Consider the following 21272-nt stretch of genomic DNA (forward strand, 5'->3'; position numbering starts at 1 on the left):
TTAGAACTGGACTTTAAATTTTTTATGTCTTTGAGAAATTAAGAACTGAAGTGGAAGGTTTTTTCATTTTCATTGGTAAAATTCAGAATTGAGTTAACTTTTTTATCTTCTTTATGTAAATTCTGAAGAGAACTTGAACAATTTGCACTTCTTCGAGAAAACTCAGAATTAAATTGGAGTTCCTTATCTTCATGTTGAATATTCACAATCAATGTATAGCTTTTTCTATCTTCTATGAAAAATTTGGAACAGAACTTTAAATTTTTCATCTCTTTGAGAAAAATCAGAATTGAATTTAGGAAAAATTATGAATAATGTGAAACTTTTGATCTTCATGGAAAACAATCGTAGTCATAGTATTACTTTTTCTATCTTCTATGAAAAATTTGGAACAGAACTTTAAATCTTTCATCTCTTTGCAAAAAATCGGTAGTGAACTTAAGAAAATTAGAATTAAAGTGAAACTTAATATCTTCACTGGAAAATAATCACAGTCATAGTATAACTTTTCCTATCTTCTAGAGAAAAATTTAGAACTGGACTTTAAATTTCTTATGTCTTTGAGAAATTAAGAACTGAAGTGGAAGGTTCTTTCATTTTCATTGTTAAAATTCAGAATTGAGTTAATTTTTTTTTCTTCTTTAAGAAAATTCAGAAGAGAACTTGAACAATTTGCACTTCTTCGAGAAAACTCAGAATTAAATTGGAGTTCCTTATCTTCATGTTGAATATTCACAATCAATGTACAACTTTTTCTATATTCTAGGAAAAATTTGGAACTGAACTTTAAATTTTTCATCTCTTTGAGAAGAATCAGAACTGAACTTAAGAAAAATTATAAATAATATGAAACTTTTGATCTTCATGGAAAACAATCGCAGTTATAGTATTACTTTTTCTATCTTCCATCTAAAAATTTAGAATAGAACTCTAACATAAACTCTAAGCTAAGACTCTAAGCTAAAACTCTAAACTCTTAACTAAAACTGAACTAAACTAGAACTTCGACAAAAACTCTAGGCTATGACTCTCAGCTAAAAACTCTAAACTCTTAACTAAAACTAAACTAAACTCTAAGCTAAGATTCTAAGCTAAAATTCTAAACTCATAAGTAAAACTAAACTAGAACTCTAACAAAAACTCTGAGATATGACTCTAGGCTAAAACTCTAAACTCTTAACTAAAACTAAACTAAACTAGAACTCTAACAAAAACTCTCTGCTAAGACTCTAAGCTAAAATTCTAGAATTTTAACTAAAACTAAACTAAACTAAAATTCTAAGCTATGTCTCTAAGTTAAAACTATAAACTCTTAACTACATGTAAAATAAACTAGAACTCTAACAAAACTCTAAACTAAGACTCTATGCTAAAACTCTAAACTCTTAACTAAAACTAAACTAAACTAAAATTCTAAGCTAGGTTTCTAAGATAAAACTCAAAACTCTTAACTAAAACTAAAAAAAACTAGAACTCTAACTAAAAACTCTAAGCTAAGACATTAAGTTAAAACACCAAACTCTTAACTAAAACTAAACTAGAGCTCTAACTTAAACTCAGAGGTAAAAAATCAAACTCTTAGCTAAAATTACACTAAACTAGAACTCTAACAAAAAAAACTCTAAGCTAAAATTCTAAAATCTTAACCAAAACTAAAATAAACTCTAACTCTAACATAAGACTCTAAGCTAATACATTAAGCTAAAATTATAAACTCTTAACTAAAACTAAAATATAACTCTAACTGAAACTCAGAGGTAAAAAATCAAACTCTTAGCTAAAATTAAACTAAACTAGAACTCTAACAAAAAAAAACTCTAAGCTAAGACTAAGCTAAAACTCTAAACTCTAAAATAAAATTAAAAAAAATTAGAACTCTAAAAAAAACTCTAAGCTAAGACTCTAAGCTAAAACACTAAACTCTTAACTAAAACTAAACTAAACTAGAACTTCAACAAAAACTCTAAGCTAAGACTCTAAGCTAAAAACTCTAAATTCTTAACTAAAACTAAACTAAACTAGAACTCTAACTGAAACTCAAAGGTATAACTCTAAAATCTTAACTAAAATTAAACTAAACTAGAACTCTAACAAAAACTCTAAGCTAAGACTCTAAGCTAAAACTCTAAACTATTAACTAAAACTAAACTAAACTAGAACTCTAACATAAACTCTAAGCTAAAAACTCTAAACTCTTAAATAAAACTAAACTAGAACTATAAATTAAACTCATATTTAAAAAAATAAAACTATTATATAAAATTAAAATAAACTATAAATCTAACAAAAAAAACTCTAAGCTAAAATACTAAAATCTTAACTAAAACTAAACTAAACTATAACTCAAATTAAAACTCTAAGCTAAGACTATAATTTAAAAAATCAAACTCTTAACTAAAACTAAACTAGAACTCTAACTGAAACTCAAAGGTAAAACATCAAACTCTTAACTAAAATTAAACTAAACTAGAACTCTAACAAAAACACTCTAAGCTAAAATTCTAAAATCTTAACTAAAACTAAACTATACTAGAACTCAAATTAAAACTCTAAGCTAAGACTCTAAGGTAAAACACCAAACTCTTAACTAAAACTAAACTAAAACTCTAACTGAAACTTTAAACTAAGACTCTAAGCTAAAAACACTAAACTCTTAACTACATCTAAACTAAACTAGAACTCTAACAAAAAACTCTAAGATAAGGCTCTAAGATGAAACTATAAACTCCAAACTAAAACTGAACTAAACTACAACTTCGACAAAAACTCTAGTGTATGACTCTCAGCTAGCAACTCGAAAATCTTAACTAAAACTAAACTAAGCTAGAACTCTAACAAAAACTCTAAGCTAAGACTATAGGCTAAAATTCTAAAATCATAACTAAAACTAAACTAGAACTCTAACAAAAACTCTGAGATATGACTCTGGGCTAAAACTCTAAACTCTTAACTAAAACTAAACTAAACTAGAACTCTAATAAAAACTCTCTGCTAAGACTCTAAGCTAAAATTCTAGAATTTTAACTAAAACTAAACTAAACTAAAATTCTAAGCTATGTCTCTAAGTTAAACTCTAGACTCTTAACTACATGTAAACTAAACTAGAACTCTAACAAAACTCTAAACTAAGACTCTATGCTAAAACTCTAAACTCTTAACTAAAACTAAACTAAACTAAAATTCTAAGCTAGGTCTCTAAGATAAAACTCCAAACTCTTAACTAAAACTAAAATAAACTCGAACTCTAACATAAAACTCTAAGCTAAGACATTAAGCTAAAACACTAAACTCTTAACTAAAACTAAACTAGAACTCTAACTGAAACTCAGAGGTAAAAAATCAAACTCTTAGCTAAAATTAAACTGAACTAGAACTCTAACAAAAAAACTCTAAGCTAAAATTCTAAAATCTTAACCAAAACTAAAATAAACTAGAACTCTAACATAAAACTCTAAGCTAAGACATTAAGCTAAAATTCTAAACTCTTAACTAAAACTAAACTATAACTCTAACTGAAACTCAGAGGTAAAAAATAAAAATCTTAACTAAAATTAATCTAAACTAGAACTCTAAAAAAAAAAACTCTAAGCTAAGACTAATCTAAAACTCTAAACTCTAAAATAAAATTAAACAAAACTAGAACTCTAACAAAAACTATAAGCTACTAATATAATCTAAAACTATAAACTCTTAACTAAAACTAAAATAAACTAGAACTGCAACAAAAACTCTAAGATAAGACTCTAAGCTAAAAACTCTAAACTCTTAACTAAAACTAAACTAAACTAGAACTCTAACTGAAACTCAAAGGTAAAACTCTAAACTCTCAACTAAAATTAAACTAAACTAGAACTCTAACAAAAACTCTAAGCTAAGACTCTAAGCTAAAACTCTAAACTATTAACTAAAACTAAACTAAACTAGAACTCTAACATAAACTCTAAGCTAAAAACTATAAACTCATAACTAAAACTAAACTAGAACTCTAACTCAAACTCATAGGTAAAAAAATCAAACTCTTAGCTAAAATTAAACTAAACTAGAACTCTAACAAAAAAACTCTAAGATAAAATTATAAAATCTTAGCTAAAACTAAACTAAACTAGAACTCAAATTAAAAATCTAAGCTAAGACTCTAAGGTAAAACATCAAACTCTTAACTAAAACTAAACTAAAATTCTAACTGAAACTCAAAGGTAAAAAAATTAAACTCTTAACTAAAATTAAACTAAACTAGAACTCTAACAAAAAAACTTTAAGCTAAGACTAAGCTAAAACTGTAAACTCTAAAATAAAATTAAAATAAACTAGAACTCTAACAAAAACTCTAAGCTAAGACTCTAAGCTAAAACTCTAAACTATTAACTAAAACTAAACTATACCAGAACTTCAACAAAAACTCTAAGCTAAGACTCTAAGCTAAAAACTCTAAATTCTTAACTAAAACTAAACTAAACTAGAACTCTAACTGAAACTCAAAGGTAAAACATCAAACTCTTAACTAAAATTAAACTAAACTAGAATTATAACAAAAACTCTAAGCTAAGTCTCTAATCTAAAACTCTAAACTCTTAACTAAAACTAAACTAAAACTTCAATAAAAACTCTAAGCTAAAAACTCTAAACTCTTAACTAAAACTAAACTAGAACTCTAACTGAAACTTATAGGTAAAAAAAATCAAACTCTAAGCTAAAATTAAACTTAACTAGAACTCTAACAAAAAAACTCTAAGCTAAAATTATAAAATCTTAAATAAAACTAAACTAAACTAGAACTCAAATTAAAAATATAAGCTAAGACTCTAAGTTAAAAAACAAAACTATTAAATAAAACGAAACTAAAACTCTAACTGAAACTCAAAGGTAAAAAAATCAAACTCGTAACTAAAATTAAACTAAACTAGAACTCTAACAAAAAAACTCTAAGCTAAGACTAAGCTAAAACTCTAAACTCGAAAATAAAATTAAAATAAACTAGAACTCTAACAAAAACTCTAAGCTAAGACTCTAAGCTAAAACTCTAAACTATTAACTAAAACTAAACTAAACTAGAACTTCAACAAAAACTCTAAGCTAAGACTCTAAGCTAAAAACTCTAAACTATTAACTAAAACTAAAATAAACTATAACTATAACTTAAACTCAAATGTAAAACATAAAACTCTTAAATAAAATTAAAATAAACTAGAACTCTAAAAAAAACTCTAAGCTAAGACTCTAAGCTAAAACTCTAAACTATTAACTAAAACTAAACTAAACTAGAACTTCAACAAAAACTCTAAGCTAAAAAACTCTAAACTCTTAACTAAAACTAAACAAGAACTCTAACTTAAACTCAAAGTTAAAACATCAAACTCTTAAATAAAATTAAAGTAAACTATAACTCTAACAAAAAGCGGCGCATCCCTGCGGCGCATCCCTGCGGCGTATCCCTGCGGCGCTTCCCCCTGCGGCGCATCCCCATGCGGCGCATTCCTGGCCCGCGGCGCTTCTCAGGCCCGGGGGACCTTTGAGGACCGGGGGGCCTCTGGGGTCCGGGGGGACCCTTTGGGGGTCCGGGGGCCTTTTGAGGACCAGAGGAGGGCCTTTGAGGGTCTGAGGAGGGCGTTTGGGGGCTGTGGCTCTTTGGGAGCTTGGGGGACCTTTGAGTACCGGGGGCTTCCTTCGGGGTTGGGGTAGAGGGATTGGAACCCTTTGGGGTTGGGGTAGAGGACCTCACAACACTGTTCAAATGGAACTTGTGTATTATAACGAGCACAGAGTTTGACCCTCAAATTCTCTTCTAACTGTTTCGCCGAAATAATCCCATAACCTGTCTAAAACAGTTTCGCCCAAATAATCCCTAAACGTAATTCAGCGTGTTCCTTTTGTTTTTGGCATCTCTGCGCTAATGCATTTCAAATTAATAAGAAACCTGATTCCCGCGCTAAAACAATTCATCGTTAAGATGTTTCATGGAGAATTGTTTTCATGGCGTTTGGTTATTAATATCTTTTGGAGTTCGACCAAAAGCGTTGTTTCCGAGGCAATGACATTAATGACTTGGATCTATTCCTGGAAAATCGTTTCTAGGCGAAAATTTTTAAAGTCTGACAGATGATGTCATTGGTTGATTGATCTGTCAAGAAAGGGGAATTAATTTGTTGTTTCTAAGGGAATTATTGATTCACGATAGGTGAATTGAGGTCGACAGCACAGGTGTTCCAAATTCCCAATCGCTTTAATTAACCACGTGTTCTCCCAAATGACTCTGCACAAAACAACAACAACAACATTGACCCCATTAACCACGTGTTCTCCCTAATGACTCTATCGCGTGCCAAAAACACACCTGGAGAAAGAGACCATTGAGAAAGAGGTCATTGACCCTGTCCTCATTAAACTAAGTAAAAAAAAGTTATAGGTGGCAGCAGGGGTGAGTGTTCGCGCTGGTACCCCCATCTCTACTAACGCTTTCAATAAAAACCGCATATGCCCCCAGGGCATAATTTACAACCCTTTCCCTGCGGGCTGGGGGGGGGGGTGTCATTCTCAAAGACCTAATTTTCAGAAATTTCAACTACATTGAACAAAATGGCTCTATCAAAATTTTGATTGGATGTGTTTGGGGGAATGGTGGGCGTGAGAGGGGGGTTAGTTACCCTCCAATCACTTTCAACTATTAAAAAGGGCACTAGCTCTCTCAATTTACAATTAAATGAGCCCCTTTTGAAGTTTTTACGACAACTCTATCTATAAACCTTATAGGCCCCCAGGGCATAACTTACAACCTTTGCCCTGGGGCTCTGGGGGGTTTGTCATCCTTAAATACATAATTTCCAGAACTTTCAACTACGTTGAACAAAATGGCTACCTCTAAACTTTGATTGAATGTTTTTGGGAAAATGGTGGGCGAGAGAGGGGGGTTAATTACTCTCCACTCCCTTTCGAATATTAAAAAGGACAATTTCAATTTCCAATCAAATGAGCCCTTTTTAAAATTTCTACAACAACTTTCTATATAAACCTTATATGCCCCCAGGGCATAACTTACAACCCTTGTACTGAGGGCTCTGAGGGGGTTATCATCCTCAAAGACCTAATTTCCAGAACTTTCAACTACGTTTAACAAAGGGCACTAGCCCTTTCAATTTTCAATTGAATGAGTCCTTTTTGAAGTTTCTATCAAATCGCTTTCTATAAAACCTTAAATGCCCCCAGGGCACTACTTACAACTCGTGCCCTGAGGGCTGTGGGGGGGGGGTCATCCTTAAAGACCTAATTTACGAAACTTTCAACTACGTTGAATAAAATGGCTATCTAAAAATTTTGATTGGATGTGTTAAGGGAAAAGGTGGGCGTGAGAGGGGGGTTAGTCGCCCTCAAATCACTTTCGACTATGAAAAAGCACACTAGCTCTTTGAATTTCCAATCGAATGGGCCCCTTTTGAAGTTTTTCGACAACTCTATCTATAAAAAGGAAATGATGAGCGTGAGAGGGGGGTTAATTACTCTCCACTCACTTTCGACTATTAAAAAGGGCAATTTCAATTTCCAATCAAATGAGCCCTTTTTGAAATTTCTACTACAACTTTCTATATAAACCATAAATGCCCCCAGGGCATAACTTACAACCAGTGCAATGAGGGCTCTGTGGGGGTTATCATCCTAAAAGACCTAATTTCCAGAACTCTCAACAACGTTGAACAAAATGGATATCTCAAAATTTTGATTGGATATGTTTGGAAAAATGGTGGGCGTGAGAGGGGGGTTAGTTGCCCTCAAATAACTTTTGACTATTAAAAAGGGCACTAGCCCTTTGAATATCCAATCGAATGAGCCCTTTTTCAAGTTTCTACGACAAAGATTTAAATGAAAACCTTATATACCCCCAGGGCATAACTTATAACCCTTACCCTGAAGACTGTGGGGGGAGTGTCCTGCTCAAAGGTATATTTTCCTGAACTGTGGGCGTGAGAGGGGTGTTAGTAGCCCCCCAATCACTTTCGACTATTAAAAAGGGCACTAGCCATTTGAATTTCAAATTGAATGAACCTTTTTTGAAGTTTCTACTACAACTCTTTCTATAAAAACCTTATATGCCCACAGTTCATAACTTACAACCCTTGCCCTGAGGGCTGTGGGGGAGTGTCCTCCTCAAAAACATATTTTCTATCTGGAAATCAACTACGCTGAACAAAATGGCTATCTCAAAAAATTTTGTGGATGTGTTTCGGGAAATGGTGGGCGTTGAAGGGGTGTTAGTTGCCTTTCTATCACTTTCGACTATTAAAAAGGGCACAAACCACTCCAATCTCCAATTGAATGATCCCTTTTCGAAGTTTCTACGACAACTTCTTCGATACAAAGTGCCCTGGTCTAAGGGGAAAAAAATAATCAATAATACATTGTGCCAACATCATTCTTATATGCCCCCAGGGCATAACTTAAAACATTTGTCCTGAGGGTTGTGAGGGAGTATCCTCCTCAGAAACATATTTTCTATCTGGAAATAAACTGAGCTGAACAAAATGGCTATCTCAAAATGTCGATTTGATGGTTTTGGGTAAATGGTACGCGTGGATGGAGGGTGGGTGGCCTTCTAATCGCTGTTTGAAACTAAAAAGGGAAAAAACCACTCCAATGTCCAATCGAATGATTCCTTTTCAAAGTTTCAACGGCAACTTCTGTTATAGGACGTGCCCCGGTCTAAAACCAAGAAAAAAAATTAAAAATAAATAAATAATACTTTGTGCCCACATCGTTCTTTACTTAGGCAGCGCTATCACGCTGCCTATGATAACTAATGATACAAATAGGCAACAATGACCTGAGCAGGAGTGGCTATTAAGATAACTGTACTTGTACAGTTGTGAATTAATTGTACAGTTTTCGAAAATTCTGAATTTCCTGATTTCTGTTTTCGTCTCACAATTTTGAGGAAGATCGGAATTTGTCTGATTTTCGTTTCCATCTCAAAATTTTGAGGAAAGAACCAGAATGCTCTTGAGGCTATGCTCTTGATGAGCATTAAAAATAACAAAGGCTACAACATTTATTATAAACGTGCCAAAGCTATTATCACTTGTTCGAGAAATAAAAAAAAAAAAAAAAAAAAAAAATTTCTTCACACGTCGATAGAAATAACACGCTTGTTTGAAAAACAAACTTTCAAGTGTGAAATTTGCAAAAAAAGCGAGTGTGATCTCTAAAACAACGCCTTATGACAACTCATTATTTTTTATCTCCTTCGATTTTGCAGAAGATTCAATGTTTAAATATTTTTGAATTTGTATCAATACTTAAAAAATATGCTTGGTAAATTGACCTCCGGGCATTTGAAAGCAAAATGAAGATTAGGTCACCAAAGCCCTAGAAAAGAAAGGTCTTTAGGTGGTAGAGTTTTTCCCTGTTTTCAATTTTCCGCAATTTTTATTATTGCTTTTCCAAAGCTGGGATAGACCGCAAAAACTGGTCCAAAATATGTACTATTTCTTTCGCTGTGATTGCATTTATCATGTTTTTGTGGCAGGGGGCAATTCCAAACCACCCACCTTCATATTTTGAAAAATGGCCTTTTTGTATTCTCATTTTTTTAAAAGAAGAAAAAAGCAAAATACCCCCCCCCCTCCCCATAGATTTTGAAAAACAGATTTTGTATTTTCATTAAAAAAAAATCCTCGTCCTCCTCTATTTTTTTGGGAATTCGCACCCCTGCTTTGTTCCAGCTATTTAAAATAATACATTTTCCAATCTTTATCTTTTCAAACAGTTCGTGATAACGAACCGTAAGTAAGTAGCGACTCGACCCAATAGTAGCGGAAACTCAGCTTGTCGAGACCCCCTCCCAGTGCCTTTTTTAATTGACCAAAAATATTTGAGGGCAATTAACCCCCTCCCACGCCCATTTTTCCCTTAAGACATCCGATCCAAATTTTATATTAAATTTCCAGGCATGATTGAAAAACGGTCAGAAATTAAATATAAAAACAAGTTTTTTCTACTTAACCCTAGAAAGGTAAGCTTCCCAAAAAGTTACGTAGATGGTAAGCTTTCGTAAAAATTACTACTTGCAGAAACATTGAATTTTAAAACTCATCACTTAAGTATATTTTAAAAGTAAGTGGGAATTATCAAAAACAGATCTTCAGATAATGTTCTACACAGCACAAAAGGTTGCTGTCATTTCTTGGAGTCACATGGTATGCATGACTTCGCACGGTGTTCACCGCAGAACGGCTTTTTGCAGTGGTTGCAAAAATTGGTAGTCATTCGGCGAATGCGCGCCGGGCAAAGGCTGCAGATCGTTCTTCTCCCTTCCACAGTCGTTCCCGAATGTATTTCACCTGTTACCTCTATTGTTTGACTGATATCGAGTCTGATCGAGCACTGCAAAGTGGGGGTTTCTAAGCGAGTGGTCATATGCAGCTGGGTCAACTCTTTGAACAGAACATTCATGAAATCTTTTCGTGAAACTGGTCTTCCACCAGATTTGGAGATATTAAAGGAGTAGATGACATAACTGTTGATGCACGCGATATTAATCAGTCTATAGAACACATACATAGACTACCTGTTGGTCTTCCGAGCGGGTAACATTGAACTACACAGTTGGCCAAATGTGTCAACACCGCTTTTGGTGATATTATAGTATTTAATTATCTTAGGCTTCTGGATTGAATGCTTGATACTGGTACCGTCATGGCAAGTTGACAGAAGCAGGACCATTTTTGATGGCTTAGCAAGATAAGACACTAGAGTCAGCTCCTGATCGAAACAGAACATTGATGTTCCTGTAATTCTCCCTTTGCTTACAAGCAGCTCTTCCGAAATTTCTCTCTTGTTTTTTCGTACTGTACCAACTGTGGTCAGTCGATACGGTTCTTTCAGTAGTTCTGCTGCAAACGGAATCGATGTAAACCAGTTGTCAGTCGTAATATTTCTATTTGTCGGTGTGAAAAATTTTTCCTGCTCATTTGTTAAATCAGAAAATAGCCAAATTCAGCATTTTCATGTGCTATTTCCTCACAAAATTTGCTACGAAGCTTGTCAACAACGTTAAAAAACTGATCTAACCTCATTGTCCGAAGAAGCTTACTAATTACCAAGTTTTGATCAAAAAATCCCTTTTCCAGAAATAGGTGAAAAAGTTACGTAAATGGTAAGCTTTCGTAAATTTTACTACTCACCCTTAATATCTCCCCAGCCGGTTCAGATAATAAAACCTCGGTGACGGCACAAGAACCGGCTAGTCATAATATTAACATATCGGGGAGGTCGGTTCGCGCAATGCATCCGTTTCCATGGCAACCGCGAAAAAGTGTTTTGCGTCGTAAAATTTACGAAAGCTTACCCTTCTAGGGTTAAAGAAAGGAGCAACATTAAAACTTAAAACGAGCAGAAATTATGAAAGAAATTTATGAAATTTTTTCATATATGAAATTTTGAAATTTTATATATGAAATTATATATATGAAATTTATATGAAATTTATATGAAATTTATATATGAAATTTATATATATGAAATTTATACTCATATATGAAATTTTTTCATATATGAGAGGGGCTGCCCCTTGCTCAACCCTCTCTTCACGTTAAAGTTACAATTCCTTAAGAAAGACTGCTCAAACACAAAGGCCGTTAAATTTGGATAAGAAGTAGTTTTAAAGAACTTAAAGACTCTAGCTTAAAAAGCGGGAGCCGAGGAAGGGGCAACCCCCTCATATGCGGAATAATTTCTGTTCGTTTTAACTATTAAAGTTGCTTCTTATTTTCAGTTGAAAAAACTTGTTTTTTTATACTTAATTTTTAGGATAGTAAAAGCCGTATGACCTATTCCAGGGTGTAAGAAGAGTCAAAACAACACAAAACTTGGCGTGTCTGCATCAAAGCTGACCTTGTACCGAAAGTTGGACTCCAGCACTTTGGTTGCCAATGGGACGACCTGACTCAGCATGACAATAAAATAGACCAGGAACGCCGAAAGTGGACGATGATGGTAATCAATTAGTTTGAACACACATGTTTCAGAAATACCATATTGTAATCAACTGATTTGGATTCTGAATGATTAATTTATCCCATGGTCTTGGACAGTAGCTTCAAAAATGAGGGCCAATAAATAAATCAGTTAATCAATTAAGTATGGGTTCAGTCAAATCTGCTTCTAAAAAAGTAATCTAGCATTTGATTTTTATTCGGGATTAGGATACTTGAAAGAAATATACTTCATTTTTAGGGAATGTTCTGAGGAGTAAACAAAGTTGATTGTCAATTAATTTGTTTGAGGGAAAATTCTAAAAATTAAAATTGCACTTAATTGATTTGGCTTCTAAATGACTCATATATTCCATAGTCTCAGACAACGACTTCACAAATCAGTGCCAGTAAATCAATTAATCTGCTCAATTTTTTAGTATCAATTTTAAAAAAAAATTAGGATTTGGAAAGTTATGAAGCAATTAGCCAAACTTACCTAAAGCAAAATTATGTAAAACCTCGACATAAAATACTGAAAAAAGAAATTTCTCATAATTTATTCTGTGGTCAAAGTAAACCACACCATTTATTCCATTATAAATCAGTTGCTGATTCAGCTATTTTTATCAACAGAAAACTGTTCAGATAAAAGGTAGGATACAAATTTTTGACTTCAAGAAACTGCCAATAACTTCTCCCCCTTCCTTAATGTAGGGTCTGATTACCTCCTTATAAGAGCAGAATGATTAAAAACGAACGAGATATTAGACTCAATCATAATGCTATTGGAGACGTGATTACATCCAAAGAGGTGAGGCTCGTGTTTGAACAACGTTTAATGAAACTGCCCATAGCCACTCCCACCTTCCTCAATGTAGAATCTGACTACCTCCTCATAAAAGCAGGAGCCGAATTATTAAAAACGAACAAGATATTGGACTTAATCATAATGCTATTGGAGACGTGATTACATCCACAGAGGTGAGGCTCGTACCTGAACCACGTTTAATGAAACTGTCCATAACTCCTCCCCCTCCTTAATGTAGAATCTGACTACATCCTCATACAAGCAGAAGCAGAATCATTGAAAACGAATAAGATATTAGACTCGAGTATTAACAAAACGTAATTTCAGTCGTTTTTTTAAATTAACGTAAAAAAAACATCATTTTCTTCAGGCCACTTTTTATTGGTCTAAAAAAGTACACTGACACAGTCTAAACCCCCCTCCTTCCCAGTAATCCTAAGGAACTTATAAAAAACAAAACAATAGACTTGGCATTCATGAACTTACAGGAAGCCGAGCCTAACCCCCACCCCAGACACTTTCCTGAATAATGGATAAATGATTTAATCATTAAGCCATCAAGCGATGCCTATATTGCTTCCCCAACAAATAATATGTGAAAGAGCTGAAGGGTGAATACTTTAAAAATACAAAAGTAACCACAATTAACAAAGTCGTCCCTTTCCCAAATCCCTCTCAGTAACCCTTAACACACAAATATATCTTTTCCTTTATTTTTTATGTGCCTTTAAAGGCGTTAGAACGTCATCCACTTACATTGCAGCACGTTTTTGCAGTTCCACATAGTTATTCTGTGCGGTAACGTTGGCATCTTCAGCCTGTACAAGTTGCCTCTTCAACTGTAATATTTCTTCTTGTAAGCGACGATTTCTGAACTGTAGATCAGTTACTTCATGTAACAGATCTGCTTCACTTCTGAAATAAAACAATCTCATAAGTTAGGAGTAAAAATAAACTTTTGGCTGTTTCAGTCAACGAACCGACTTAATTATTTGCCCCTTTTTTGGGGGGGGAGTCTTATTAATAACCAATGGACACACGCAGGGAGACCTCGGGGTCAGCCCCCCCCCCCTAATCCTACATTTTCATAATTTCCTGGGTAATTCTTATTCAAAAACTATAAAATAATGCTTTTATTTTTATTACTAAAACCAATCTTTTTATACCAACAATTGACTGTTTATGATCGCTCACTAATTATATTTGCAACTATTCCTGAAATCCGTGGTCCCTAACTGAATCCTTAATTCTAACAATCACAATCCCTAACTGAATTTCCTGACTACCAAAACGGGGTGTTGGACGACAGGCATAAAAAGTACAAAAACAAAATGTTGTAGTTCATACTGTTTTAAGGATTTACAGAAAAATTACCCCACCCAAAGAAAAAATTCGTAGTCTTACCACCCTCCAACTCTTTCTGACAACTTTGGGAATATTTACTTACGAAGAACAACGATATTCTGCTGCGAACATTTAAAACCAATGGGCGTTACTCCTGAAGCAGAAGATGAGGAAGAAAAAGCAGAAGAAGATTACTAAGATGAAGCAGAAACACTAAATAATAATGTTGCAAAACCAAGAGCTCTGTATACCCAAAATTTCAGAACGATATTGACTCAATCTTCAAGTTTGAAGACAAAAAGTAAAACAAAGCCAAAAGTAACCAGTTTTTTTGCAACAAAAAATGCTCATATCACGAATTTTAGCAATAATAATTAGCAAATAAGTGAAGAACGCAAATAGCTTGGTAAGTACTGGGTGTGACGGAGAAGAATTCAAACTAAGTAGTAAAATACTTTTGCATAAATGAAAGGTCAATGGAGCCAGAAATGCTACTGAAACGAAATACCGTGCAATTTCTATATACACCGCGAGTAAATATACCCCACAATTTCTTCGTCCAAATTTCAAGGACGAAATTTCTACAAGGCACAGGGCACCAATTCGAAAGGGTGGGAGCAAAATATTTTTCAAAGCATAGGGGATGGGGTAATTTTGCTGCGTTTTCGATTTTCTTCAATGAACATATAAAAACGCGCTTTCCAATGAAAATACCAAGAAAAAGGTACTTTTCAAAATACAAAAGGGGGCAGCCCCCCCCCCCTAACTGACACACCTGGCGCACAAGTTACAGGGAATCACATATTTCTAATGGTTCTAAAAAACAACATAGGTGCAGTTTTAGGTAACAATCCCGTGATTTTTCCAGATGAAGGAGGGGACTTGGACCGGTTTTAGGGGGACGAGGAATTATCAGGGGGAAACTCATAAGGACTAAAATATCTAAATACAACCTGTCTTCAGGTATTCCTTGAAATGAAGAAATGGAAATGGACGGATTACAGATCCCCTTCTAACCTTCTGAGTAAATAATTTCCTCAGGGCCTCTAAAAGGGTACAGCTGTAACGGTTGTACCGACTATTAACCGGACCTCTAGTTTGAAAGATCTACTACCACTAAAAATCGAAATTTAATCGAGCCATTAGTGATGGACTAAGTCCTCAGTCGGTAACTGACAACTCTTTCGTCGCTATAGTGCAACTCTGTAGAAAATCTTTTGCCAATTTGATTATGCAAGAATCAAAACGAACAATAATTTGTTCTAAAATCCAATTCAGCCAAAAAAAAAAAATATATAATATTCTTAACAATGTAATTGGCGCATAGTATAAAAATATCAAAAATACAGAACAAACGGTAAAAATCAAGATTTCGGGTAGGACAGGCCCGAAGGCCCCTCTTCCTCTGCATGTGGCCAAATTTGACATAATGCTGAAGGAGAGGAAAAAACTGCCTCATAATACAAATTTCAGTAGATCGATCGATCTCCTTGTGATCTACAAAGCGATTTACTTGCAGGAATTTGACATAATGCTGAAGGAGAGGAAAAAACTGCCTCATAATGCAAATTTCAATAGATCGGTCGAACTCCTTGCGATCTAAAAAGCAATCTACTTGCAGGAATTTGACATAATGCTGAAGGAGAGGAAAAAACTGCCTCCTAATGCAAATTTCAGTAGATCGATCGATCTACTTACGATCTACTTAAATGAATTTGACATAATGCTGAAGGAGAGGAAAAAAATGCCTCCTAATGCAAATTTCAGTAGATCGATCGATCTTCTTGCGATCTACCAAGCGATCTTCTTGCAGGAATTTGACATAATGCTGAAGGAGAGGAAAAAAACTGCCTCCTAATGCAGTTTTCAGTAGATCCATCGATCTACTTGCGATCTACCAAGCGATCTACTAGCAGGAATGTGATATAAGACTGAAGAAGAGAGGAAAAAACTGTCATATTTCACCACATTTGGGCCAAATTGATTGTTTTGCAGAATTGAATAGTGAAAATTGGTTTAAAAATTAGGGAACTTAAAAAGTGCTAGAAGCTAGAACTTAAAATTATTATTTGAATAGTAGTATTATTTGACGATTAGTAGATCGGTCGATCTACCTGCGATCTACCAAGCAATTTACTTGCAAGAATTTGCCATAATGCTAAAGGAGAGAGCAAAAAACGCCTTCTAAAGAGATGTTAGCGGATCGTCCGATCTACTTGCGATCTACCTGCAGGAGTCTGACATAATACTGAAGGAGAGAGGAAAAACACTGCCTTCTAATGTAATTATCAGTAGATGAATCGATCTACTCGCAATCTATCACGTGATCTACTTCCAGAAATTTGGCATAATGCTGAAGGAGAGAGGAAAAACTGCCTTCTAATATAATTATCAGTAGATCGATCGATCTATTCGCTATCTACCAAGCCATCCACTTGCAGGAATTTGACATAATGCTCAAGGAGAGAGAAAAAAACTGCCTTCGAAAGATATTTTAGTAGATCGGTCGATCTACTTGCGATCTACCAAGCAATTTACTTGCAAGAATTTGCCATAATGCTAAAGGAGAGAGCAAAAAACGCCTTCTAAAGAGATGTTAGTGGATCGTCCGATCTACTTGCGATCTACCTGCAGAAGTTTGACATAATGCTGAAGGAGAGAGAAAAAAACTGCCTTCGAAAGATATTTTAGTAGATCGGTCGATCTACATGCGATCTACCAAGCAATTTACTTGCAAGAATTTGCCGTAGTGCTAAAGGAGAGAGCAAAAAACACCTTCTAAAGAGATGTTAGTGGATCGTCCGATCTACTTGCGATCTACCTGCAGAAGTTTGACATAATGCTGAAGGAGAGAGGAAAAACCCTGCCTTCTAATGTAATTATCAGTAGATGAATCGATCTACTCGCAATCTATCACGCGATCTACTTCCAGAAATTTGGCATAATACTGAAGGAGAGAGGAAAAAACTGCCTTCTAATGCAATTATCAGTAGATCGATCAATCTACTCACGATCTACTACGTGATCTACTTCCAGAAATTTGGCATAATGCTGAAGGAGAGAGGAAAAAACTGCCTTCTAATATAATTATCAGTAGATCGATCGATCTATTCGCTATCTACCAAGCCATCCACTTGCAGGAATTTGACATAATGCTCAAGGAGAAAGAAAAAAACTGCCTTCCAAAGATATTTTAGTAGATCGGTCGATCTACTTGCGATCTACCAAGCAATTTACTTGCAAGAATTTGCCATAATGCTAAAGGAGAGAGCAAAAAACGCCTTCTAAAGAAATGTTAGTGGATCGTCCGATCTACTTGCGATCTACCTGCAGGAGTTTGACATAATACTGAAGGAGAGAGGAAAAACACTGCCTTCTAATGTAATTATCAGTAGATGAATCGATCTACTCGCAATCTATCACGCGATCTACTTCCAGAAATTTGGCATAATGCTGAAGGAGAGAGGAAAAAACTGCCTTCTAATATAATTATCAGTAGATCGATCGATCTATTCGCTATCTACCAAGCCATCCACTTGCAGGAATTTGACATAATGCTCAAGGAGAGAGAAACAAACTGCCTTCGAAAGATATTTTAGTAGATCGGTCGATCTACTTGCGATCTACCAAGCAATTTACTTGCAAGAATTTGCCATAATGCTAAAGGAGAGAGCAAAAAACGCCTTCTAAAGAGATGTTAGTGGATCGTCCGATCTACTTGCGATCTCCCTGCAGGAGTTTCACATAATACTGAAGGAGAGAGGAAAAACACTGCCTTCTAATGTAATTATCAGTAGATGAATCGATCTACTCGCAATCTATCATGCGATCTACTTCCAGAAATTTGGCATAATACTGAAGGAGAGAGGAAAAAACTGCCTTCTAATGCAATTATCAGTAGATCGATCAATCTACTCACGATCTACTACGTGATCTACTTCCAGAAATTTGGCATAATGCTGAAGGAGAAAGGAAAAAACTGCCTTCTAATATAATTATCAGTAGATCGATCGATCTATTCGCTATCTACCAAGCCATCCACTTGCAGGAATTTGAAATAATGCTCAAGGAGAGAGAAACAAACTGCCTTCGAAAGATATTTTAGTAGATCGGTCGATCTACTTGCGATCTACCAAGCAATTTACTTGCAAGAATTTGCCATAATGCTAAAGGAGAGAGCAAAAAACGCCTTCTAAAGAGATGTTAGTGGATCGTCCGATCTACTTGCGATCTACCTGCAGGAGTTTGACATAATACTGAAGGAGAGAGGAAAAACACTGCCTTCTAATGTAATTATCAGTAGATGAATCTATCTACTCGCAATCTATCACGCGATCTACTTCCAGAAATTTGGCATAATACTGAAGGAGAGAGGAAAAAACTGCCTTCTAATGCAATTATCAGTAGATCGATCAATCTACTCACGATCTACTACGTGATCTACTTCCAGAAATTTGGCATAATGCTGAAGGAGAGAGGAAAAAACTGCCATCTAATATAATTATCAGTAGATCGATCGATCTATTCGCTATCTACCAAGCCATCCACTTGCAGGAATTTGACATAATGCTCAAGGAGAGAGAAAAAAACTGCCTTCGAAAGATATTTTAGTAGATCGGTCGATCTACTTGCGATCTACCAAGCAATTTACTTGCAAGAATTTGCCGTAATGCTAATGGAGAGAGCAAAAAACGCCTTATAAAGAGATGTTAGTGGATCGTCCGATCTACTTGCGATCTCCCTGCAGGAGTTTGACATAATACTGAAGGAGAGAGGAAAAACCCTGCCTTCTAATGTAATTATCAGTAGATGAATCGATCTACTCGCAATCTATCACGCGATCTACTTCCAGAAATTTGCCATAATACTGAAGGAGAGAGGAAAAAACTGCCTTCTAATGCAATTATCAGTAGATCGATCAATCTACTCACGATCTACTACGTGATCTACTTCGAGAAATTTGGCATAATGCTGAAGGAGAGAGGAAAAAACTGCCTTCTAATATAATTATCAGTAGATCGATCGATCTATTCGCTATCTACCAAGCCATCCACTTGCAGGAATTTGACATAATGCTCAAGGAGAGAGAAAAAACTGCCTTCGAAAGATATTTTAGTAGATCGGTCGATCTACTTGTGATCTACCAAGCAATTTACTTGCAAGAATTTGCCATAATGCTAAAGGAGAGAGCAAAAAACGCCTTCTAAAGAGATGTTAGTGGATCGTCCGATCTACTTGCGATCTACCTTCAGGAGTTTGACGTAATACTGAAGGAGAGAGGAAAAACACTGCCTTCTAATGTAATTATCAGTAGATGAATCGATCTACTCGCAATCTATCACGCGATCTACTTCCAGAAATTTGGCATAATACTGAAGGAGAGAGGAAAAAACTGCCTTCTAATGCAATTATCAGTAGATCAATCAATCTACTCACGATCTACTACGTGATCTACTTCCAGAAATTTGGCATAATGCTGAAGGAGAGAGGAAAAAACTGCCATCTAATATAATTATCAGTAGATCGATCGATCTATTCGCTATCTACCAAGCCATCCACTTGCAGAAATATGACATAATGCTCAAGGAGAGAGAAAAAAACTGCCTTCGAAAGATATTTTAGTAGATCGGTCGATCTACTAGCGATCTACCAAGCAATTTACTTGCAAGAATTTGCCATAATGCTAAAGGAGAGAGCAAAAAACGCCTTCTAAAGAGATGTTAGTGGATCGTCCAATCTACTTGCGATCTACCTGCAGGAGTTTGACATAATACTGAAGGAGAGAGGAAAAACACTGCCTTCTAATGTAATTATCAGTAGATGAATCGATCTACTCGCAATCTATCACGTGATCTACTTCCAGAAATTTGGCATAATACTGAAGGAGAGAGGAAAAAACTGCCTTCTAATGCAATTATCAGTAGATCGATCAATCTACTCACGATCTACTACGTGATCTACTTCCAGAAATTTGGCATAATGCTGAAGGAGAGAGGAAAAAACTGCCATCTAATATAATTATCAGTAGATCGATCGATCTATTCGCTATCTACCAAGCCATCCACTTGCAGGAATTTGACATAATGCTCAAGGAGAGAGAAAAAAACTGCCTTCGAAAGATACTTTAGTAGATCGGTCGATCTACTTGCGATCTACCAAGCAATTTACTTGCAAGAATTTGCCGTAATGCTAAAGGAGAGAGCAAAAAACGCCTTCTAAAGAGATCTTAGTGGATCGTCCGATCTACTTGCGATCTACCTGCAGGAGTTTGACATAATACTGAAGGAGAGAGGAAAAACCCTGCCTTCTAATGTAATTATCAGTATATGAATCGATCTACTCGCAATCTATCACGCGATCTACTTCCAGAAATTTGGCATAATACTGAAGGAGAGAGGAAAAAACTGCCTTCTAATGCAATTATCAGTAGATCGATCAATCTACTCACGATCTACTACGTGATCTACTTCGAGAAATTTGGCATAATGCTGAAGGAGAGAGGAAAAAACTGCCATCTAATATAATTATCAGTAGATCGATCGATCTATTCGCTATCTACCAAGCCATCCACTTGCAGAAATATGAAACAATGCTCAAGGAGAGAGAAAAAAACTGCCTTCGAAAGATACTTTAGTAGATCGGTCGATCTACTTGCGATCTACCAAGCAATTTACTTGCAAGAATTTGCCGTAATGCTAAAGGAGAGAGCAAAAAACGCCTTCTAAAGAGATGTTAGTGGATCGTCCGATCTACTTGCGATCTACCTGCAGGAGTTTGACATAATACTGAAGGAGAGAGGAAAAACCCTGCCTTCTAATGTAATTATCAGTAGATGAATCGATCTACTCGCAATCTATCACGCGATCTACTTCCAGAAATTTGCCATAATACTGAAGGAGAGAGGAAAAAACTGCCTTCTAATGCAATTATCAGTAGATCGATCAATCTACTCACGATCTACTACGTGATCTACTTCCAGAAATTTGGCATAATGCTGAAGGAGAGAGGAAAAAACTGCCTTCTAATATAATTATCAGTAGATCGATCGATCTATTCGCTATCTACCAAGCCATCCACTTGCAGGAATTTGACATAATGCTCAAGGAGAGAGAAAAAACTGCCTTCGAAAGATATTTTAGTAGATCGGTCGATCTACTTGT

At 35.2% G+C, this 21272-nt stretch overlaps 1 protein-coding gene across 1 annotated transcript in view; it reads right to left on the reverse strand.

Moving 5' to 3' along the window:
• Positions 1-21272, reverse strand: part of LOC148940492 (uncharacterized) — a 200655-nt gene that overhangs the window by 86703 nt on the left and 92680 nt on the right. The window contains exon 7 of the mRNA XM_089104870.1: positions 13525-13683. Coding sequence (XP_088960996.1) covers positions 13525-13683 — 159 coding nt within the window. The remainder of the gene's footprint in view (positions 1-13524; positions 13684-21272) is intronic.

The sequence above is a fragment of the Artemia sp. Qi Xiang Cuo genome, chromosome 19 (assembly GCF_049724085.1).
Source record: "Artemia sp. Qi Xiang Cuo chromosome 19, ASM4972408v1, whole genome shotgun sequence".
In the NCBI taxonomy this organism is placed as follows: Eukaryota; Metazoa; Arthropoda; class Branchiopoda; order Anostraca; family Artemiidae; genus Artemia; species Artemia sp. Qi Xiang Cuo.